The sequence below is a fragment of the Oncorhynchus masou genome, chromosome 30, assembly GCF_036934945.1.
Source record: "Oncorhynchus masou masou isolate Uvic2021 chromosome 30, UVic_Omas_1.1, whole genome shotgun sequence".
Classification (NCBI taxonomy): Eukaryota; Metazoa; Chordata; class Actinopteri; order Salmoniformes; family Salmonidae; genus Oncorhynchus; species Oncorhynchus masou.
In genome coordinates, this window is record NC_088241.1 from 6,426,821 (window position 1) to 6,449,315 (window position 22,495).

The 22,495-nt window shown below is 42.8% G+C and overlaps 2 protein-coding genes across 4 annotated transcripts in view; both read left to right on the top strand.

Moving 5' to 3' along the window:
* Nucleotides 1-246: 246 nt before the first annotated feature.
* On the top strand, nt 247-14,872 carry LOC135521919 (tumor necrosis factor receptor superfamily member 1A-like). 2 transcript variants are annotated; one of them, XM_064947732.1, is made up of 10 exons: nt 247-410; nt 1,062-1,175; nt 1,451-1,571; nt 3,646-3,774; nt 3,962-4,111; nt 4,304-4,391; nt 10,508-10,575; nt 10,753-10,934; nt 11,239-11,362; nt 12,784-14,872. In XM_064947732.1, the coding sequence occupies exons 2-10, from the start codon at nt 1,110-1,112 to the stop codon at nt 13,071-13,073; spliced, it is 1,218 nt and encodes a 405-aa protein (XP_064803804.1). In that variant the 5' UTR covers nt 247-410; nt 1,062-1,109; the 3' UTR covers nt 13,074-14,872. The 2 variants fall into 2 exon arrangements, with proteins under 2 accessions (XP_064803804.1, XP_064803806.1); XM_064947734.1 differs by lacking the exons at nt 247-410; nt 1,451-1,571 and having other exon boundaries at nt 1,087-1,175.
* A 1,381-nt stretch (nt 14,873-16,253) lies between these two features.
* Nucleotides 16,254-22,495, top strand: part of LOC135521893 (uncharacterized) — a 16,039-nt gene continuing 9,797 nt past the window's right edge. The window contains exons 1-3 of one of the 2 annotated variants that reach the window (XM_064947684.1): nt 16,254-16,340; nt 21,730-21,952; nt 22,168-22,302. In XM_064947684.1, coding sequence (XP_064803756.1) covers nt 16,321-16,340; nt 21,730-21,952; nt 22,168-22,302 — 378 coding nt within the window. In that variant the 5' untranslated portion in view covers nt 16,254-16,320. Of the gene's footprint in view, nt 16,341-21,729; nt 21,953-21,980; nt 22,060-22,167; nt 22,303-22,495 lie in introns of those variants that run through there. The other variant, XM_064947685.1, reaches the window with a different exon arrangement.

Sequence of the window (22,495 nt, forward strand, 5' to 3'; positions counted from 1 at the left end):
GTAACAAATCGCTCAACATACCACCCTCTCACCTGTTGCATTACGCTACATTCCGATAAAAGAAACAATTCCCCTAGCAGTGTTTCAATTGTTATTTTTATATACACTTGGGAAATGTCTTTTGTGACCCATAGGCGCACAGCCTGCTATTGCTCAACCGAGTATTATAAACCTTTATCATACTACCTATGGCGTAACCTGTAGTACGCCCTGCAAGTCAGACTTCCTTGAAACAATGACGTTTCCATTTTCCCGTTTGAGTCCGCCTTCTCACTAGAGCTCGCGATTTAATACCCTGGCGTATCTTTTGAGATTGGAATGCATTTCTTAAAGTCTTACTACAAATTAGATTTTAATTTTGGAGACTCGACTGCATCGCCATTTGTCATGTATGAGCGGTTTTGATAAAGGTAAGTGACGGTAACTCTCCGCCTGTAGTTTTGGGAAAAGAGATTGATAATATCGGACTTCTGCGGCTAAAAACAGTGGGTGTACGCTACAGTGAAATCGAAACTAAATACGTTTTCTCGGTTTTTATTGTGGCTTAAGTGAAGTTTTGATTCTTGAACTAGATATGAACTTTCTATTAATTAAGTCCAGGATAATAATGTACAAATAATGTACCGCGCCATAAATGGGTTCCCGAGTGGCGTAGCTTTCTGAGGCACTATCTCGGCCCTAGTAGGCATCACTACCTACACTATGGTTCGATTCCAGGCTGTATCACAACTGGCCGTGATTGGGAGTCCCATAGGGCGGCCGGGTTTGGCCGTCGTAAATAAGAATTTGTTCTTAACTGACTTGCCTACATAAACGGTTACATTCTAAAATAAATGCATGTACATAATTTTCCGAGACTTACGTTATAACGCTAGCTAGGCTATACGTTTTAAATCAAACAAAGTTCATATCTATATAACCTTGACATGGTAGTAAAAAAGTTATTTTTGCACAGCGAAATACTGATTCATATTGACAAAAGGTAAGTCAAGTAGGCCTAATGTGTGAAAGCATTATGAAGAGTTTTGTCACACGTTTTACCCCATCTCTCCTTTCTGCAGGTGTTGTTATTTTAAGGATGGTGTTAGTGAGAAGAGTGGTGTGAAAGAATGGACGTCTTGAGAGGGAAATGGAAGGAAAAATGCATTCTGAACGTTTGCGCTCTGCTCATATTGGTAAGAAACTTTAACATGAACAGATGCATAATGCCGAGTCCTCTACCAATAACATAATGCCCCATCTAGTCATACTTATTTCTCAGCAATACATCAATTATCCCCCACCAATCCATCAAATTTGTGAATTATTCACACCAATCAATTAGTCAATCATTTCAGGAATAGGCCTATACAGTAGCCTGTCAATCAGTTATAAAATATTTTCAGTAATTACATATGACTGGTATTTGATTGGATCTGTTCTATAACAACAATGTAATGTAATGTTGCAGTGCTGGTCAGTAGACCCCTCCCCCTCAGCACCACCACTTCCTACGACCCAGGAGTTTCAATGCCCTGAGGGGAGTCATTACCACACTGTTAACAGGACATGCTGTCGAAAGTGCCATGAAGGTAGGCCTTCTGTACTGTACTATATTACACTGTACTTATACAACTGGGCCTTTCCATTCCCGAGTGTAACATGGCTGTAACTTATACTTTTCCATACACTATGCAACGAGTTAAAGATCAAATCCGCTTCAAAGGGAACAGTGCCACTGTTCGCCCTAGAACTAGAGTAACTATATGTCCCAGATTGTGTGGGACAGTCCCTCATTTTTGCCCTTTGTCCCACGTCCCGCAACCAAACAATCATGTCCCTCATTGTATCAACAAATTGAAACACTACTAATTTAGAAAAAGGTAGATTTTTATTTTATTTGATTGACTTCCTATTAATTTGATGAGAATTGACATTCCAACCTGTCTCTTTTGCAGTCAAGTTGCCCTTATGACAATATACTATGGCATAAGGATGTGTGCTGACTGATGTTGAAGGGGAAATCTGCAGGGGAAAACTACATCCATTTTTGGATTTAATGAATGATATGTACCCATTGATTCCTGAAGAATATAACTTAGAAATGCCCATGAGCTTAGTTCAACTGTCGTACCCCATCAGAACCCAAGATAGAAGCTTGTTTTACTCCAATGTTTGTAAACAAAGTAAATGTTAACAAATATTGTATAGTCTCAAAACATGATTAAAACGATCATTTTGATATCATGGATGGTCTCATAGCATAGCTCTGTCTATGAATTTGAGAGTAGTTACGTTTCTCCAGCCCCATTCCTCAACTTGTTTATGATTTCTTTTTGTTTCAACTGCTGATTGACGTTTTTAACACTTCTCCAATGTTGTTGAGATCTGATATTCTGCGCAGCGCAAGAAGAAATGTAGGCCAATGTCATATCATCAACCAATCACATTTTTTCAAATATTTTCGGGGCTAAATTCCAGCTAAACTTGGGAGAGGACAGTTACCTACAGGTGTTTACAAAAAGCGTGTGTCTAACAAAGAGCTACAAAAGTAAGTAAACAGCCGTATTAGACTGAAAGATACAAGGTCATTTTGTCAAACTCTCCATGATCATTAGTTGCTCAATCAACATATTTGATGCTACTTCACTCAATCCTGTTTTAAAAGTCTATTTTCTTTTCCCCTGAGAGGAACCAAAAATGTTTAATTGTCCAAATATTCCAAGATTCCCGTACAAAACAGCCACACAAGTGGTCTCTTGTTTCTGGATCACGAAATGTTGCGCAAGGCAAAAGAGAAGCCTACGTGTGCTTCAATTGGCTCACTCGGTGCAGCGGGGGAGATGTGTGCCTGTGCATTGATGTCAGAGGGGGAAAACCTATGTTTGCAGTAACTTCTTTGTTGTTGTAATATCCCAAATGGATGTGGCAGTTCCACCAGTTAAGGATTTCAGCTTTAAACAAAAACCTTATTTCAAGATTCTACCCTTATTGTGTATAAAAGACAGTCATCTGTCACACGGTAGGCCCTACATACTGTTTACTATATTTGTCTCTAGCCTAGTTTTAGCTCTGACATATTACCAGGTTTTATTGTGTATAAAAGACAGTCATCTGTCACACGGTAGGCCCTACATACTGTTTACTATATTTGTCTCTAGCCTAGTTTTAGCTCTGACATATTACCAGGTTTTATTGTGTATAAAAGACAGTCATCTGTCACACGGTAGGCCCTACATACTGTTTACTATATTTGTCTCTAGCCTAGTTTTAGCTCTGACATATTACCAGGTTTTATTGTGTATAAAAGACAGTCATCTGTCACACGGTAGGCCCTACATACTGTTTACTATATTTGTCTCTAGCCTAGTTTTAGCTCTGACATATTACCAGGTTTTATTGTGTATAAAAGACAGTCATCTGTCACACGGTAGGCCCTACATACTGTTTACTATATTTGTCTCTAGCCTAGTTTTAGCTCTGACATATTACCAGGTTTTATTGTGTATAAAAGACAGTCATCTGTCACACGGTAGGCCCTACATACTGTTTACTATATTTGTCTCTAGCCTAGTTTTAACTCTGACGTATCACCAGGTTTTACAGTAAATAAATATGCTGGATTGTATTGCCTCCCCCTTAGTATGTATGTATTGTCTTCTCCAGGGTTTAAGCTGAAGGAGCACTGCACTAAGAACGGCGACAATAGCTTATGTGTCCACTGTGAAGAGGGCAGGACGTACCGAGAGAAGAGTAACTATGCCAAGAACTGCCTCCGTTGTACACTCTGTGTTGGTACAGTACAATTATTTCGAAACATTTTCAATGATTGACAATAATGTGCAATTATTTACAAAATATATTGAAAAAAATGGCATCACTATTGATGGTCTCAATATGGTATGATAGCAAATGTCTCTTGTCTTCTCTCTCTTTCTCTCTATTCTGTTCTCCTTGGCTGTGTTGTTCCATACACCTGTAGACAATGAGGAAGTGTTTTCACCATGCAAGAAGAGTAAGAACACAGTGTGTCGCTGCAAAAAAGGCTTCTACCAAAACAGAATAAACTCGGGAACACGGGAGTGCCTCCCTTGCAAGACATGTGGACCTGGAGAGAGAGAAACGCAACTATGTGAGTTTGTCTTGCTAGTGTGGTTCATAATGTTTCACATTTTTCCACCCAACCTGGTATTTACTTATGGATTACACAGTATAATGGTTATTACATAATAATGACAACCCTTTGTTTTGTATTACTAGTAGTATTATTTGTGTGAATGACAAAGTTTGTGTGTGTACTGAGTGTACATACTCTTGTTGACAGGTAAGGAAGAGAGTGACACCGTGTGTGAATGTAAGGACTTCTACTTCCGAGACAAGAAAAGCAACAAGACCTGTCTTTCATGCACAATGTGAGTACTGGCTTGTGAACAAGCTGACACTCTTTTGTCCGTTAAAACTCTTGTGTTCAGCCCTAGTATATAATTATACCCCACAGGAAGAGCTGTAGAGTAAGTATACCTCTTCATCCATTAAATATCTTGGAGTATATCAAACAAAAGATACACCCAAACTTCATGACATGAATTACAATCACATCAACAAGAAAGTATATGATGACCTGGACAGGCGGAATTCACTTCCCTTGGATCTTAGTAGTAGAATTGAAACAAACAAACTGCCGAGGTTACTGTATTTGTTCCAATCACTGCCCATAGAAATCCCACCTAAACAGTTTAGGGAACAGGATACACTATATCAAGGTTTATCTGGAACAGTAAGAGACCAATAATTAGATATACAATATTACAATTACCAACAAATAGTGGGGGTATGGCCTTACCAAACCTAAAATATAATTTTGTGTCAGACCAATTGAGACCTCTGGTGTGTTGGTGCAATTCAGAATATGAATCCAAATGGAAAGACATTGAGACTACTATGACAGAGATACCCATACAGTCCGAGACTACTATGACAGAGATACCCATACAGTCCGAGACTACTATGACAGAGATACCCATACAGTCCGAGACTACTATGACAGAGATACCCATACAGTCCGAGACTACTATGACAGAGATACCCATACAGTCCGAGACTACTATGACAGAGATACCCATACAGTCCGAGACTACTATGACAGAGATACCCATACAGTCCGAGACTACTATGACAGAGATACCCATACAGTCCGAGACTACTATGACAGAGATACCCATACAGTCCGAGACTACTATGACAGAGATACCCATACAGTCCGAGACTACTATGACAGAGATACCCATACAGTCCGAGACTACTATGACAGAGATACCCATACAGTCCGAGACTACTATGACAGAGATACCCATACAGTCCGAGACTACTATGACAGAGATACCCATACAGTCCGAGACTACTATGACAGAGATACCCATACAGTCCGAGACTACTATGACAGAGATACCCATACAGTCCGAGACTACTATGACAGAGATACCCATACAGTCCGAGACTACTATGACAGAGATACCCATACAGTCCGAGACTACTATGACAGAGATACCCATACAGTCCGAGACTACTATGACAGAGATACCCATACAGTCCGAGACTACTATGACAGAGATACCCATACAGTCCGAGACTACTATGACAGAGATACCCATACAGTCCGAGACTACTATGACAGAGATACCCATACAGTCCGAGACTACTATGACAGAGATACCCATACAGTCCGAGACTACTATGACAGAGATACCCATACAGTCCGAGACTACTATGACAGAGATACCCATACAGTCCGAGACTACTATGACAGAGATACCCATACAGTCCGAGACTACTTTGACAGAGATACCCATACAGTCCGAGACTACTTTGACAGAGATACCCATACAGTCCGAGACTACTTTGACAGAGATACCCATACAGTCCGAGACTACTTTGACAGAGATACCCATACAGTCCGAGACTACTATGACAGACATACCCATACAGTCCGAGACTACTATGACAGAGATACCCATACAGTCCGAGACTACTATGACAGAGATACACATACAGTCCGAGACTACTATGACAGAGATACCCATACAGTCCCGAGACTACTTTGACAGATATACCCATACAGTCCGAGACTACTTTGACAGAGATACCCATACAGTCCGAGACTACAATGACAGAGATACCCATACAGTCCGAGACTACTTTGACAGATATACCCATACAGTCCGAGACTACTTTGACAGAGATACCCATACAGTCCGAGACTACTATGACAGAGATACCCATACAGTCCGAGACTACTTTGACAGAGATACCCATACAGTCCGAGACTACTATGACAGAGATACCCATACAGTCCGAGACTACTATGACAGAGATACACATACAGTCCGAGACTACTATGACAGAGATACCCATACAGTCCCGAGACTACTTTGACAGATATACCCATACAGTCCGAGACTACTTTGACAGAGATACCCATACAGTCCGAGACTACAATGACAGAGATACCCATACAGTCCGAGACTACTTTGACAGATATACCCATACAGTCCGAGACTACTTTGACAGAGATACCCATACAGTCCGAGACTACTATGACAGAGATACCCATACAGTCCGAGACTACTTTGACAGAGATACCCATACAGTCCGAGACTACTATGACAGAGATACCCATACAGTCCGAGACTACTTTGACAGAGATACCCATACAGTCCGAGACTACTATGACAGAGATACCCATACAGTCCGAGACTACTTTGACAGAGATACCCATACAGTCCGAGACTACTATGACAGAGATACCCATACAGTCCGAGGCTACTTTGACAGAGATACCCATACAGTCCGAGACTGCTTTGACAGTGATACCCATACAGTCCGAGACTGCTTTGACAGAGATACCCATACAGTCCGAGACTACTTTGACAGAGATACCCATACAGTCCGAGACTACTTTGACAGAGATACCCATACAGTCCGAGACTACTTTGACAGAGATACCCATACAGTCCGAGACTACTTTGACAGAGATACCCATACAGTCCGAGACTGCTTTGACAGAGATACCCATACAGTCCGAGACTACTTTGACAGAGACACCCATACAGTCCGAGACTACTTTGACAGAGACACCCATACAGTCCGAGACTACTTTGACAGAGACACCCATACAGTCCGAGGCTACTTTGACAGAGATACCCATACAGTCCGAGACTGCTTTGACAGTGATACCCATACAGTCCGAGACTGCTTTGACAGAGATACCCATACAGTCCGAGACTACTTTGACAGAGATACCCATACAGTCCGAGACTACTTTGACAGAGATACCCATACAGTCCGAGACTACTTTGACAGATATACCCATACAGTCCGAGACTACTTTGACAGAGATACCCATACAGTCCGAGACTACAATGACAGAGATACCCATACAGTCCGAGACTACTTTGACAGATATACCCATACAGTCCGAGACTACTTTGACAGAGATACCCATACAGTCCGAGACTACTATGACAGAGATACCCATACAGTCCGAGACTACTTTGACAGAGATACCCATACAGTCCGAGACTACTATGACAGAGATACCCATACAGTCCGAGACTACTTTGACAGAGATACCCATACAGTCCGAGACTACTATGACAGAGATACCCATACAGTCCGAGACTACTTTGACAGAGATACCCATACAGTCCGAGACTACTATGACAGAGATACCCATACAGTCCGAGGCTACTTTGACAGAGATACCCATACAGTCCGAGACTGCTTTGACAGTGATACCCATACAGTCCGAGACTGCTTTGACAGAGATACCCATACAGTCCGAGACTACTTTGACAGAGATACCCATACAGTCCGAGACTACTTTGACAGAGATACCCATACAGTCCGAGACTACTTTGACAGAGATACCCATACAGTCCGAGACTACTTTGACAGAGATACCCATACAGTCCGAGACTGCTTTGACAGAGATACCCATACAGTCCGAGACTACTTTGACAGAGACACCCATACAGTCCGAGACTACTTTGACAGAGACACCCATACAGTCCGAGACTACTTTGACAGAGACACCCATACAGTCCGAGGCTACTTTGACAGAGATACCCATACAGTCCGAGACTGCTTTGACAGTGATACCCATACAGTCCGAGACTGCTTTGACAGAGATACCCATACAGTCCGAGACTACTTTGACAGAGATACCCATACAGTCCGAGACTACTTTGACAGAGATACCCATACAGTCCGAGACTACTTTGACAGAGATACCCATACAGTCCGAGACTACTATGACAGAGATACCCATACAGTCCGAGACTACTTTGACAGAGATACCCATACAGTCCGAGACTACCTTGACAGAGATACCCATACAGTCCGAGACTACTTTGACAGAGATACCCATACAGTCCGAGACTACTTTGACAGAGATACCCATACAGTCCGAGACTACTTTGACAGAGATACCCATACAGTCCGAGGCTACTTTGACAGAGATACCCATACAATAGACAAAATCAGTGGATTAATTTCTCTCTTAAGACATGGTTATGGGTTGTTAAGCAAATTAATTTAGACAGAGAGGTCTAACTGCTGAGTTGGCCCACATAAGACCCCAGCTTCATCCCTGCAATTCAGGATAGCAGATTTAAACAGTGGACATAGAAAGGCATCACATGATTTTGTACAATTTTAAGGAATGAGATCCTGGAGAATTTCCAGGACCTAAGTAAAACAACATGGCTTAGATAAACAACATTTTTACAGATACATATAAGTTCAACACTATTTTTTAATGGAGATAAATGTGATTGACCCTCAAGCACCTCAAAATGTATCCATGTATTCACTAACGCATACAACTTGGGGAGTAACAAAAAAAACACTTGGGTATTCTATCCTCAAAGAAACATTCTACAAACTGTATTAAACAGAAATGGGAGGAGGAACTTAACATTGAAATAACAGATGAAACATGGTTGAACATATTTGAGTCTCAACTAAGCTCTACCAACTGAAGGTCATGGAGAGAATTCTGTTGGAAGAATGTTATACGTTTCTTCATAACACCTAAACTGAAATTAAAACAGACTGGCTCCCTACACCCTTGTTGGAGAGAATGTGGGCTATCAAGGGGGATCACCCTCAAGTACTTTGGTCCTTCCCCGCAATTAAAATTTACTAGGGAGAAATAAGATCTAACATTGAAAAAATAATTGGATTTGACATAGAACAAACATTAATTTCTTTGTATTTGGGTGAAATGCCTGATAATTTACACAATAGAGAAAAGTACCTCTTGAAGGTCCTACTGGCAGCCAGTAAAAAGGCTGTCACTAGGAAATGGCTACAAAAAGACCCTCCCACAGTGACACAATGGATAGACATTGTTAAGGAAATATGACCTATGCTTTAAGAACTCAAGAGGAGGGAGGGAAAATGTATGATGGGTGCTGTACCTGCCAGACCTTTTTGTTCTTTTACTTGATTTGTATTGTCATTGTGTTGTTCAATAAAAACAAAGTAACAAAAATGATCATTCTGCATGTAAATGGGAAGTTTTATAGAAACTGTCTGCAACGTTGTGCAACAAACTTCTTTCCGTGGGTGAGTTAAAAGACAGAAGTGTTTTGCCATGTCAGCTGTTTTGTGGTCACACCAACCCTGGTCCTGGAGACCTACAGTCTGTTGCTATGTAAGGTTGGAGAAGGTCATCATGTCCAGGATTTAGTTCCAGCCCAGCACTAACACACCTGATTCACCCTAATTTACTGCTTATCAATCAATCTACCAATCAAATGTATTTATAAAGCCCTTTTTACATCAGCAGATGTCACAAAGTGCTGTACAGAAACCCAGCCTAAAACCCCTAACAGCAAGCAATGCAGATGTAGAAGCACGGTGGCTAGGATAGACTCCCTGGAAAGGCAGGAACCTGGGAAGAAACCTAGAGAGGAACCAGGCTCTGAGGGGTGACCAGTCCTCTTCTGGCTGTCCCGGGTGGAGATTATAACAGTACATGGCTAAGATGTTCAAACGTTCATAGATGACCAGCAGTCAAATAATAATAATCACAGTAGTTGTAGAGGGTGCAACAGGTCAGCACATATATATATATATGAGCGAGAGAGACTTAAATTCACACAGGACACTGGATAAGACAGGAGAAATACTCCAGATATAACAGACTGACCCTAGCCCCCCAACACATAAACTACTGCAGCTTAATTACTGATGGCTGCGACAGTAGGGGTCTATACCCCCGGACAGGGCCAACCAGGCAGGATATATCCATACATCCAGACCATAGGCAGTGGTGACCACTGATAAAGCGCTGGTCTCTTTCAGTGTGCTGTCTTTCCGGAGGGGGTATGCTGCAACAGGATGGCCTGGATTGTTCTTCTGTAGAGCTGTTCTTCACATGACTCAACATTAATCATTTCCTCTTCACAAACGGGCCACTTCCTCTTCAATAATATACCATTTCCTGTGTGCATTTTCTCTCCAGTTGTGAGCTGACTGCTGACTGCCAGCAGGAGTGTTCTTCAGGCACACATCCCACTGTCGATGGCAAATGTGAGTTTCTGATACTTCGTGGCTGGGTCAGGCTAGAAACATAGTTTGTTTATTTGGTTGGTCAAAAGATACTTTTAAACTTTTTTTTGTTTTGCTTAAATATATTGGAACTAGACTATTTCTGCCGTAAGGGCTGCAGAATGTATTCATTCTCTGCATGTTTTCCCCTCTTTCCAGCTGAAGATACTAGATGGGGTGTTTGGTATCCCTATCTGTTGGCTGCGTTCGTCTGTGTTTGTGTGTTATTACTGGTGTTTGTGGGGATCATTGGCGTACTAGTGGTCCGACGGAAGCCCAAGGGGTCTAACTCCTTTCCCTCTGCTGAGATCACCTCTCAGGTTTCTGAGACGTCTACTCGGGTGAGATACATCTCTGACCTCTCACCTTTGACCCCTGACATCTCACATTTCACCTCTGACCTGACTGGACAAACCCAATCTGATAAAAACCTCTAAAAGGGTTGTATGGAGAAAAAATAGATACCATTTCAACTACTGTTTTGAATACCCAAGTGCATTTTACTGTTTGCACCATAGTGATGGGAGGAAACCAATAGGATTTCCTTTATTGATTGTGCTGTGGTCCCTGGGTTTAGGATGCACTGGTAGTGGATGCAGTTCTATATAGTAGAATTCTGATGTTTTCCATTTTCTGTGATTATAGAGGCTGATCCAAGAGGACCCAGAGAATGTTCTCAACCAGTGTATCCCTTCATGTAGCCCAGTGTGTGAGAGTGAACAGGAGCCCCTCAGCAAGCTACCGGACTGTGTCCCCAAGGAGATCAAGAGTAAGTGTGTGTGTGTGTGTGTGCATGCGAACGTGTGTGGGTGCACATGTTTCCCTATCTTATCAGGACTAGAATGTCCTGACGAGTCATCAGAATGTCCTGACAAGGTAGGACAACAAGAACAATTCTGGAAAGTGAGGACTTTTTTAAAGGTTAGGGTTTGGTTAGGTTAAGGGTTAGGATTTTGAATGGAAATATGTTTTTACTCTCCAAAAAATCCTGAGAATTCATGAAAACTGCTGTTTGTGTGTGTGTTGGAATGTGAATTTCTTTTTATATACACTACATGGCCAAAAGTATGTGGACACCTGCTCGTCGAACATCTCATTCCAATATGAAGCTGGTCCCCCCTTTGCTGCTTTAACATCCTCTACTCTTCTGGAAAGGCTTTTCACTCGATGTTGGAACATTGCTTGCGGGGACTTGCTTCCATTCAGCCACGAGCATTAGTGAGGTGGGAACTAATGTTGGGCGATTAGGCCTGGCGCGCAGTCAGCGTTCCAATTCCTCCCAAAGGTGTTTGATGGGGTTGAGGTCACGGCTCTGTGCAGGCCAGTCAAGTTCTTCCACACCGATCTCGACAAACCATTTCTGTATGGACCTCGCTTTGTGCACGGGGGCTTTGTCATGATGAAACAGGAAAGGGCTTCCCCAAACTATTGCCACAAAGTTGGAAGCACAGAATCGTCTAGAATGTAATTATATGCTGTCGAGTTAAGATTTCCCTTCACTGGAACTAAGGGGCCAAGCCCGAACCATGAAACAGCCCCAGACCATTATTCTTCCTCCACCAAACTTTACAGTTGGCACTATGCATTTGGGCATGTAGCGTTCTCCTGGCATCCACCAAAACCAGATTCGTACCATCGGACTGCCAGATAGTGAAGCGTGATTCATTTCTCCAGAGAACGCGTTTCCAGAATCCAATGGCGGCAACCTTTACACCAGTACAGCCGACGCTTGACATTGCGCATTGTGATCTTAGGCTTGTGTGTGGCTGATCGTCCATGGAAACCCATTTCATGAAGCTCCCGATGAACAGTTCTTGTGCTGACGTTGCTTCCAGAGACAGTTCGGAACTGGGTAGTGAGTGTTGCAACTGAGGACAGACTATTTTTGCGCATTTCAGCACTCAGCGGTCCCGTTTTGTGAGCTTTTGTGGCCTATCACTTTGCAGCTGAGCCGTTGTTGCTCCTAGATGTTTCCACTTCACAATAACAGCACTTACTGTTGACAGCACTTACTGTTGACAGCACTTACTGTTGACCTCGGTATCTCTAGCAGGGTATCTCTAGCAGGGCAGAAAGTTGACAAACTGACTTGTTGGAAAGGTGGCATCCATATTTTTGGCCATGTAGTCTATATTGAACTCTATTTTAATCTCGCTACCCTATCACCACTCTGTTCCTCTCTCCCTCCAGTCTCTGAGTTGATCTACTCGGTGTTGGACCAAGTCCCCCCGTACCATATGAAGGAGCTGGTGCGTTCGCTGGGTGTGAGTGACATCGTTATAGAGAGGGCTGAGAATGACCACCTCCGTGACACTAAGGAAGCCCAGTACCAGATGCTGAGGGTCTGGGCTAAGGGAAGTGCTCAGGGAGGGGGAGGGGTGCTAGCGCGCCCTCTACTGTACCACCTGCTGGATAAGCTGAGAGATATGGACCTGAGAGGGACTGCAGAGGAGCTGGAGACCAAGTATGGAGATCAGTAGAGGGAGAGAGATGCAGACTGTATAGACCATGTATGGAGATCAGTAGAGGGAGAGAGATGCAGACTGTATAGACCATGTATGGAGATCAGTAGAGGGAGAGAGATGCAGACTGTATAGACCATGTATGGAGATCAGTAGAGGGAGAGAGATGCAGACTGTATAGACCAAGTAGGGGACCCAGGTTTCTCTTCTCTATGTCGAATCAAAAGAGAAACCGAGAGGGACCAATACTATTCATCATATGTATAGGATAATTAGGGGAGGGAGAGAGAGATAGGGGAGGTGCTAATGGGGAGAGAGAGAAGATCAGCCACATCCCTTTGTCCCTGACCTTACTTGTGTAGACCTGAGAGAATAGGATTGGTACAGTGTAAGCAATATGGTAGGAGTTCCACCTGGTCCAGATCTGATAGACCAGGTGGAAGTGTTGACATGCTTTCACAATATGTCATAATGTATTATATAACCTTTTGGCAATGAGGCTGATTATTGATTACCAACCGTACTGTTCTTGTATGTTTTTCAAATATATACATATATATATTCTTTGCACATTCGAACCAATGAGGAATCGTATGTTTATAAAAATCAGTTTTAGACAGTGCTGTTTGTAAAACAGGCAAACTTGTAATGTGTCACACACAGGTATGAGATCCACACTAACAATTGAGTAAAAAACGCTGTGTTTAGGGTAATACAGATTTAACACCCATCTATAGTATTACAGTTGTATATTACTGAGTATTATGTGGCGATAGGTAGCCAGTAACTGAAAGGTTGCTGGTTCGAATCCCTGAGCTGATAAGGTGAAATAAACTGGTCTGTGCCATTGAGCAAGGCACTTAACCATACTTGCTCCTGTAAATCGCTCTGGATAAGGATGGCTAAAATGTAAATGTCAAATGTATTATTTACTGGTGTTGCAGTAGTACTCAAGCTAATATTTAGATAGGGAAGATTAAAGCTATACAGGTTCCTGTCTCTATCTTGCATTAATCAACCACAAACATATCAAAAATATATTAGCATTATATGTCATATTTGAAGTCTTTGAAGTGGTTTTTATATGGTTATTAATGCTGCTTCAGTAGGATGTTGTATATTTGAATGGTTCTTTGATAAGTTGTTGCTTGGACGTGAAGATCAAACTATTGTAATTTTTTTTTTTTTTTACTACTGTCTTGATGTGTTTTACAAAATAAGTTAGGGATGTATCAATCTGTCATATTTCTTTACTATTCAGTGTGCAGTGCATTCCTCCTCGAACAATCACACCCATCCAGGTTGTCTCTGTGCCGTGGTTTTGGATCACCACAAGTGATTGATTCTTATATCTGTACAGTAATAGTTGTGTCAGTACTGTTAGGGCACAGGCAGGTCTTCTGTAGGTGTTATCCCTGAGTTATTGACATTCCTTAAAGCCTCATCATCATGCCGCCATTATTCAGGATCACTTAGTCAGAGGACACACCTGTCACTCTGCAGGGCTGACTGTTCTTTGGGAGACTTAACATGGAAACTAGGGATGGGTCGATGGATAGATGGCACTCAAGTTTCTAGTTTTTAATGTCAGGTGCACAAGTACAGTGAAATGCCATGTATTGGATTGTATAATATTTTACAGCACTTTTTAACATTGAATTGTTACAGGTGATTTTACTAAAGACAAACTAGTTTTATTCTCAAATCACATACAGTATATGCAGACATTGATTTGTTTTGATTAAGGTGGGGGAGGCGCTCAACAAAGTTGATCAATTGTATATATTTTTTAAATAAAGAATCTCTTGTAAAAGTGACCTGGTATGCAGCTGTTATTATGACGGTAAGTGTTAGCTACTGTTCTATTCAGTGTATGACTGTAAGTGTTAAATACTGTTCTATTCAGTGTATGACTAAGTGTTAGATACTGTTCTATTCAGTGTATGACTGTAAGTGTTAGCTACTGTTCTATTCAGTGTATGGCTGTAAGTGTTAGCTACTGTTCTATTCAGTGTATGACTGTAAGTGTTAGATACCTTTCTATTCAGTGTATGACGGTAAGTGTTAGCTACTGTTCTATTCAGTGTATGGCTGTAAGTGTTAGATACTGTTCTATTCAGTGTATGACTGTAAGTGTTAGATACTGTTCTATTCAGTGTATGACTAAGTGTTAGAGACTGTTCTATTCAGTGTATGACTGTAAGTGTTAGATACTGTTCTATTCAGTGTATGACTGTAAGTGTTAGATACTGTTCTATTCAGTGTATGACTGTAAGTGTTAGATACTGTTCTATTCAGTGTGTGGCTGTAAGTGTTAGATACTGTTCTATTCAGTGTATGACTGTAAGTGTTAGATACTGTTCTATTCAGTGTATGGCTGTAAGTGATAGATACTGTTCTATTCAGTGTATGACTGTAAGTGTTAGATACTGTTCTATTCACTGTATAACTGTAAGTGTTAGATACTGTTCTATTCAGTGTATGACTGCAGCATACATTATTTCTAGCTTTGTTTTCTTGCTCATTAATTGCATGTCTGGCTGTGTGGTCTGTGTGTGTATGACGGTGTAATGGTGTGTATAACATCTGGTATGTAGTGTCTGCATTCCTCGACGTAGCATTAACTTATTAAACTATACTTCTCACGCGCCCTCTCTGTCTTTGGCTATCGTTACCCTGTCCTCTCCCTCCCTCTCTCTTCATCTGTCGCCACATCCCCTCTCTCCCTCCCTCTCTCTTCATCTGTCGCCACATCCCCTCTCTAACCTTTTCCACTTCCCTTCCCACGTCCTCTCTACATGTCTGCTGATCTGTCTGTCATTTGACAGTTATCCTGTTTTTCAATCACCTCGTTCCCCAGTCAACTACCATTCGGTGTCTCACTCTGTTTTATAACCCTTATAGGCGGTGCTCTTCACGTCTCTCTATGTAGAGACTCCTCAGACAGGGTTTTAGAGGACATGATCACTTCCTGTAGAACTATTACCTCAGAATGATCAATATCACTGATTGACATGAAACAACACAAACCATCTAGTCAAAAGAAATGAATCAGCGCCACCCTCATAACAAACACCACTGCTACACATTAACTAGGCCGTAGTGCAGATGAGTTATTTTAGAAATCCAGTTGTTCTCGTCGGGCCAGTTAGAGGGCAGGGGTGCTAGAGAAAGGGAGGGAAGGAGGCAGGATAGGGAGGGACTGAATCAAAGAGAGAAAGAGTGAGAGAGCCAACAGAAAAGAAAGATGACTGTCTGAAGCAAGATGGATCCAACTGAAGCCAGGTAATTAATTTGACTTTATTTTATTACCGTAGAAGTAGACTTGTGAAGGCACTATCTGGGACATTGTGTCTTTCATTATTACACTCAATCAATGCCTTGACAATCTGACGCTTCTTCTTTGTATAATAATCAGTATACTTATACTGTGTTGTAATGTGTTCGTTTTATGCACTGTGTTGATTTGCGGTTCCCCTCAGAACTAACACAGACCAACAGGTGTCAACCCAAAAAGACGATTGTGTTTCAATGATACTTGAAGTCAACAGCTTTAATGGATTGAGATATAGTGGATGTAAACAGGTGGTAACGTAGTTTAAAATTGTTTTTTTATTTCACCGTTCTAATTTACAACCTGGCCAAGATAAAGCAAAGCAGTGCGACAAAAACAACAACAGAGTTACATATGGGATAAACAAACGTACAGTCAATAACACAATAGAAATATCTATATACAGTGTGTGCAAATGTAGTAAGATTAGGGAGGTAAGGCAATAAATAGGCCATAGTAGCGAAGTAATTACAGTTTAGCAAATTAACACTGGAGTGATAGATGAGCAGATGATGATGTGCAGGTTGAAATACTGGTGTGCAAAAGAGCAGAAAGTAAATAAAAACAATATGGGGATGAGGTAGGTAGATTGGGTGGGCTATTTACAGATGGGCTATGTACAGCTGCAGCGATAGGTTACTGAGGGAAATATATAAGTCTCCAGTTTCAATTATTTTTGCAATTTGTTCCCGTCATTGGCAGCTGAGTACTGGAAGGAAAGGCGACCAAAGGGGGAGTTGGCTTTGGGGGTAACCAGTGAAATATACCTGCTGGAGCGCGCGTTGTTATCGTGACCATTGAGCTGAGATAAGGTGGAACGTTACCTAGCATCGACTTATAGATGACCTGGAGTCAGTGGGTTTGGCGACGAATATGAAGCGAGGGCCAACCAACGAGAGCATACAGGTCACAGTGGTGGGTGGTATAACGGGCTTTGGTGACTAAATGGATGGCACTGTGATAGACTGCATCCAATTTGCTGAGTAGAGTGTTGGAGGCTATTTTGTAAATGGCATCGCCAAAGTCAAGGATCGGTAGGATAGTCAGTTTTACGAGGGTATGTTTGGCAGCATGAGTAAAGGATGCTTTGTTGCGAAATAGGAAGCCAATTCTAGATTTCATTTTGGATTGGAGATGCTTAATGTGAGTCTGGAAGGAGAGTTTACAGTCTAACCAGATTCCCAGGTATTTGTAGTTGTCCACATATTCTAGGTCGGAACCGTCCAGAGTAAAATCTGGACACCTACAAATCAGCTGGGCGAGACAATCTGGACCCTCTCTTTTAAAATGATCCACCACAATTGTTGCAACCCCTATTACTAGCCTGTTCAACCTCTCTTTCGTATCGCCTGAGATCCCTAAAGATTGGAAAGCCTCCGAGGTCATCCCCCTCTTCAAAGGGGGTGACACTCTAGACCCAAACTGTTACAGACCTATATCTGTCCTACCCTGCCTTTCTAAAATCTTCGAACGCCAAGTTAACAAACAGGTCACTGACCATTCCGAATCCCACCATACCTTCTCCGCTATGCAATCTGGTTTCCGAGCTGGTCATAGGTGCACCTCAGCCATGCTCAAGGTCCTAAACGATATCATAACCTCCATCGATAAAATACAAAACTGTGCAGCCCTCTTCATCGACCTGGCCAAAGCTTTCGACTCTGTCAATCACTGCATTCTTATCGGCAGACTCAACAGCCTTGGTTTCTAAAATGACTGCCTCGCCTGGATCACCAACTACTTCTCTGATAGAGTTCAGTGTGTCAAATCGGAGGGCTTGTTGTCTAGACCTCTGGCAGTCTCTATGGGGGTGCCACAGGGTTCAATTCTTGGGCCGACTCTTTTCTCTGTATACATTAATGATGTCGCTCTTGCTGCAGGTGATTCCCTGATCCACCTCTATGCAGACGACACCATTCTGTATACATTACATTACATTTACATTTAAGTCATTTAGCAGACGCTCTTATCCAGAGCGACTTACAAATTGGTGAATTCACCTTCTGACATCCAGTATACGTCTGGCCCTTCTTTGGTCACTGTGTTTAAAAAAAATGTATTTCACCTTTATTTAACCAGATAACCTAGTTGAGAACAAGTTCTCATTTACAACTGCGACCTGGCCAAGAGAAAGATAAACAGTGTGACACAAACAACAACACAGAGTTACACAAGGAATTTGCGTGAAGGAGAAATGGGGAGGCTTGGGCAAGTTGCTGTGGGGGGTGCAGAGCTGTTGACCGGGGTAGGGGTAGCCAGGAGTAAAGCATGGCCAGCTGTAGAAAAATGCTTATTGAAATGATAGATTATCGTATATTTATCGGTGGTGACAGTGTTTCCTAGCCATAGTGCAGTGGGCAGCTGGGAGGAGGTGCTCTTATTCTCCATGGACTTTACAGTATCCCTGAACTTTTTTGAGTTTGTGCTGCAGGATGCACATTTTTGTTTGAAAAAGCTAGCCTTTGCTTTCCTGACTGCCTGTGTATATTGGTTCCTAACTTCCCTGAAAAGTTGCATATCTCGATGCTAATGCAGTACGCCACAGGATGTTTTTGTGCTGGTCAAGGGCAGTCAAGTTTGGAGTGAACCAAGGGCTATATCTGTTCTCAATTAAAACAATTTTGAATGGGGCATGCTTATTTAAGATTGTGAGGAAAGCACTTTTAAAGAATAACCAGGCATCCTCTACTGACGGAATGAGGTTAATATCCTTCCAGGATACCCGGGCCAGGTCCATTAGAAAGGCCTGCTCGCTGAAGTGTTTTAGGGAGCGTTTGACAGTGATGAGAGGTGGTCGTTTGACCGTAGACCCATTACAGACGCAGGCAAGGAAGCAGTGATCGCTGAGATACTGGTTTGAAGACAGCAGAGGTGTATTTAGAGGGCAAGTTGGTCAGGATGATATCTATTAGGGTGCCCGTGTTTATGGATTTAGGGTTGTACCTGGTAGATTCCTTGATAATTTGTGTGAGATTGAGGGCATCAAGCTTAGATTGTGGGGTGGCCAGGGTGTTAAGCATATCCCAGTTTAGGTCACCTAACAGTACAAACTCTGAAGATAAATGGGGGGCAATTAATGCACATATGGTGTCCAGGGCACAGCGGGGGACTGAGGGGGGGGGTCTGCAACAAGCGGCAACAATGAGAGACTTATTTCTGGAAAGGTGGATTTTTAAAATTAGAAGCTCGAACTGTTTGGATAGCATGACAGAATAGCATGGATAGCATGACAGAACTCTGCAGGCTATCTCTGCAGTAAATTGCAACTCCTCCCCCTTTGGCAGTTCTATCTTGGTGGAAAATGTTGTAGTTGGGGATGGAAATTTCAGAATTTTTGGTGGCCTTCCTAAGCCAGGATTTAGACACGGCTAGGACATCAGGGTTGGCGGAGTGTGCTAAAGCAGTGAGTAAAACAAACTTAGGGAAGAGGCTTCTGATGTTAACATGCATGTAACCAAGGATTTTATGGTTAGAGAAGTCAACAAATGATAGCGCCTGGGGAATAGGAGTGGAACTGGAGGCTACAGGTGTTAACCTCTACATCACCAGAGGAACAGAGGAGGAGTAGGATAGTCTAGTGTAGTGCGCTGGGGACAGAGAATAAAAGGAGACGATTTCTGGGTGTGGTAGAATAGATTCAGGGCATAATGTACAGACAATGGTATGGTAGGATGTGAGTACAGTGGAGGTAAAGTGGAGGCACCAGTTAAGCCAGGTGAGGTGAGACAGGTGAGGTGAGACAGGTGAGGTGAGACAGGTGAGGTGAGCCAGGTGAGGTGAGACCGGTGAGGTGAGACCAGTGAGGTGAGCCAGGTGAGGTGAGCCAGGTGAGGTGAGACAGGTGAGGTGAGACCGGTGAGGTGAGCCAGGTGAGGTGAGACAGGTGAGGGCTCCGCATGTGTGGGGGGTGAGACAAAAGAGCTATCTAAGGCATGTTGTGCGGGTGAGGGCTCTACAGTGAAATAAAACAATAAGAACTAGCTAAGACAGCAGTAGACAAGGAATATTGACATTAGAGAGAGGCATAAAGCAATCACAAGTTTTGATCAGGAGAGCTAAGACAACAATGGGTAAATGGCGATGAATGGGCAGAGTGGGTCAGTCATGAGTATCTATGATTAAATCACTGATGTCATGGAGTTTTGATGTTAGGCACTGTGGCGTGGATTGTGTTTGTATGTGTGAGAGAGACTAGTTACGCTCTCTGAAAGTATGCAGTGTGTGTGTATCTTGTATCGTGTGTATTACTCACTGCTTTAAAGCACTAGATTGGGGTTTCCCAAACTCAGTCCTGGGCCCCCCCTGGATGCACGTTTTGGTTTTTACCCACAGCTGACAATGAGTTGGTTATTTGAATCAGCTGTGTAGTGCTAGGGTAAAAAACAAAACATGCACCTAGGGAGGGCCCCAGGACCAAGTTTGGGAAGCCCTGCTCTAGATTACTGTAGGTTGATGTCTTTGGTGTGATGGATGTATGGCTGGGAACTCAAGGTACATTTTTGCTATGTAACCCAAAGCCCTTAGAGGACATACTGTAGTTGGTGTATTTGGGTGAGGGTCAGGTATGCGTGAATTTGTGTAAGGTGAGGTTGTTTTTGAGGTTTCACCTTGGTCATACTGTAACTAAAGCTGAGAGCCCTGTGACTCGACCAGTGTCAGATTGTCTAGAGTTCTTTACCTTGTTTCACTGAGGCTATTCCTGTCATCTCTGTTATTTCCATCTTACTGTTAGCCTGTGTACCTGACAATGCATTCATTATTGCATTGGGGTAATCATTGTCATAATCATTATAGATTTTTGGCAAGATCATAACAGCTTGACTGAGGCAGAAACAAAGTGGTATGAAGGCCACAATACCTTGTCATTACATTTCAATGGCCTGTAGCGGTTTACATTCTGCAGCCCATGTCTTGGTTTTATTTACTGTGCTCATGCTAAATGGGAGGTATCGATGTGTGTGTTTTGTTCGAAATGTAAGTTCCTCTGTCCTTCTTAGTTCCTCAAGTTTAATTTCCCCGCATTGGACTCACCCCCCCCCCTTTGGTTCATTGTTCATTTAAGTATCTAACCTTTATTGACCAGGTCAATCATTAAGAATACGTTCTCTTTTAAATGAACTACATAGTAATCCCATACTCTGCCTAGTCTCCTTTCTACTACCACCCTCCCTCCCTCTCTCCCTCTGCATCTCTCCCCCTCTCTCCCTCTGCGTCTCTCCCTCCATCTCTCCCTCTGCGTCTCTCCCTCCATCTCTCCCTCTGCTTCTCTCCATCCATCTCTCTCTCTGTAGGCCCCAAGCATTAGGCCAACCTTGTGTTTATGCTCTCTTATCTATTCAGCCTTTCCTCAAAAGCAACAACCTCTTTCAACGAAGGAAGGGGAGGTGATGTGACTCAGCCAGGCGAAGTGGTGGAGCAGTGGAGGAATGGAGGAGAGGAAGAGAGACAGAGGGAGGTCGAGAGAGAGGCGGGCGTGACAGATGGAATAACTCTGGCTGCAGAGACAACTACCAACCACAGGGTGTCAGCAGACAAACGCAGATTCAATACTGTGGGATACCATGTGAGGGCTATGAACTTCAGCTTCTGTTTGTAGATGAAGGATCAGTTCGAAATCATCCCTAAACTTGAGGCCCCCATGACATTTAATCTACGTCCTGAAGCCAAATGGTAGAAACTTCACCCAGCCAACCACAAGGCTATGTGGACTTCCTAATATTCAGGCTACCACAGCAGACACAAACTGTATATTTACATTATATTCTCCATCATTCTCAGAGGAAGCTGAAGCAGAAAGTGGTGGCGGACTATACCACGGTGAGTAAGGGAGCGTCTGGAAGTTTCAAACCCCGAGCAGCACTGAGACAGGTCCTGTTCAGCCAGGGAGCGACTGACAAGAGCCCCATGCCTGAGGTACTTTCCTCCCACGCACTTAACTCGTCCTCTACACACATGAATACACCCTGACACGCACATGTACAGACACGCACAGCCAGTGCCACTGTCCACATACTTGCTGAAAAGTCTGCAAGTGCACACTACAATTGTTCACTCAAGCATATCTGCTATGGGCCCATTTCTAACAAATTTTGATGATACTTTGGTG

What these genes read in the sequence shown, in the direction of transcription:
- LOC135521919 (XM_064947732.1), top strand. Translation starts at nt 1,110, where the DNA reads ATGGACGTCTTGAGAGGGAAATGGAAGGAAAAATGCATTCTGAACGTT. An exon ending in ACCTGTCTTTCATGCACAAT is followed by an intron (nt 4,392 to 10,507) that starts GTGAGTACTGGC and finishes TTTTCTCTCCAG; the next exon opens with TTGTGAGCTGACTGCTGACT. An exon ending in TCCCACTGTCGATGGCAAAT is followed by an intron (nt 10,576 to 10,752) that starts GTGAGTTTCTGA and finishes CCCTCTTTCCAG; the next exon opens with CTGAAGATACTAGATGGGGT.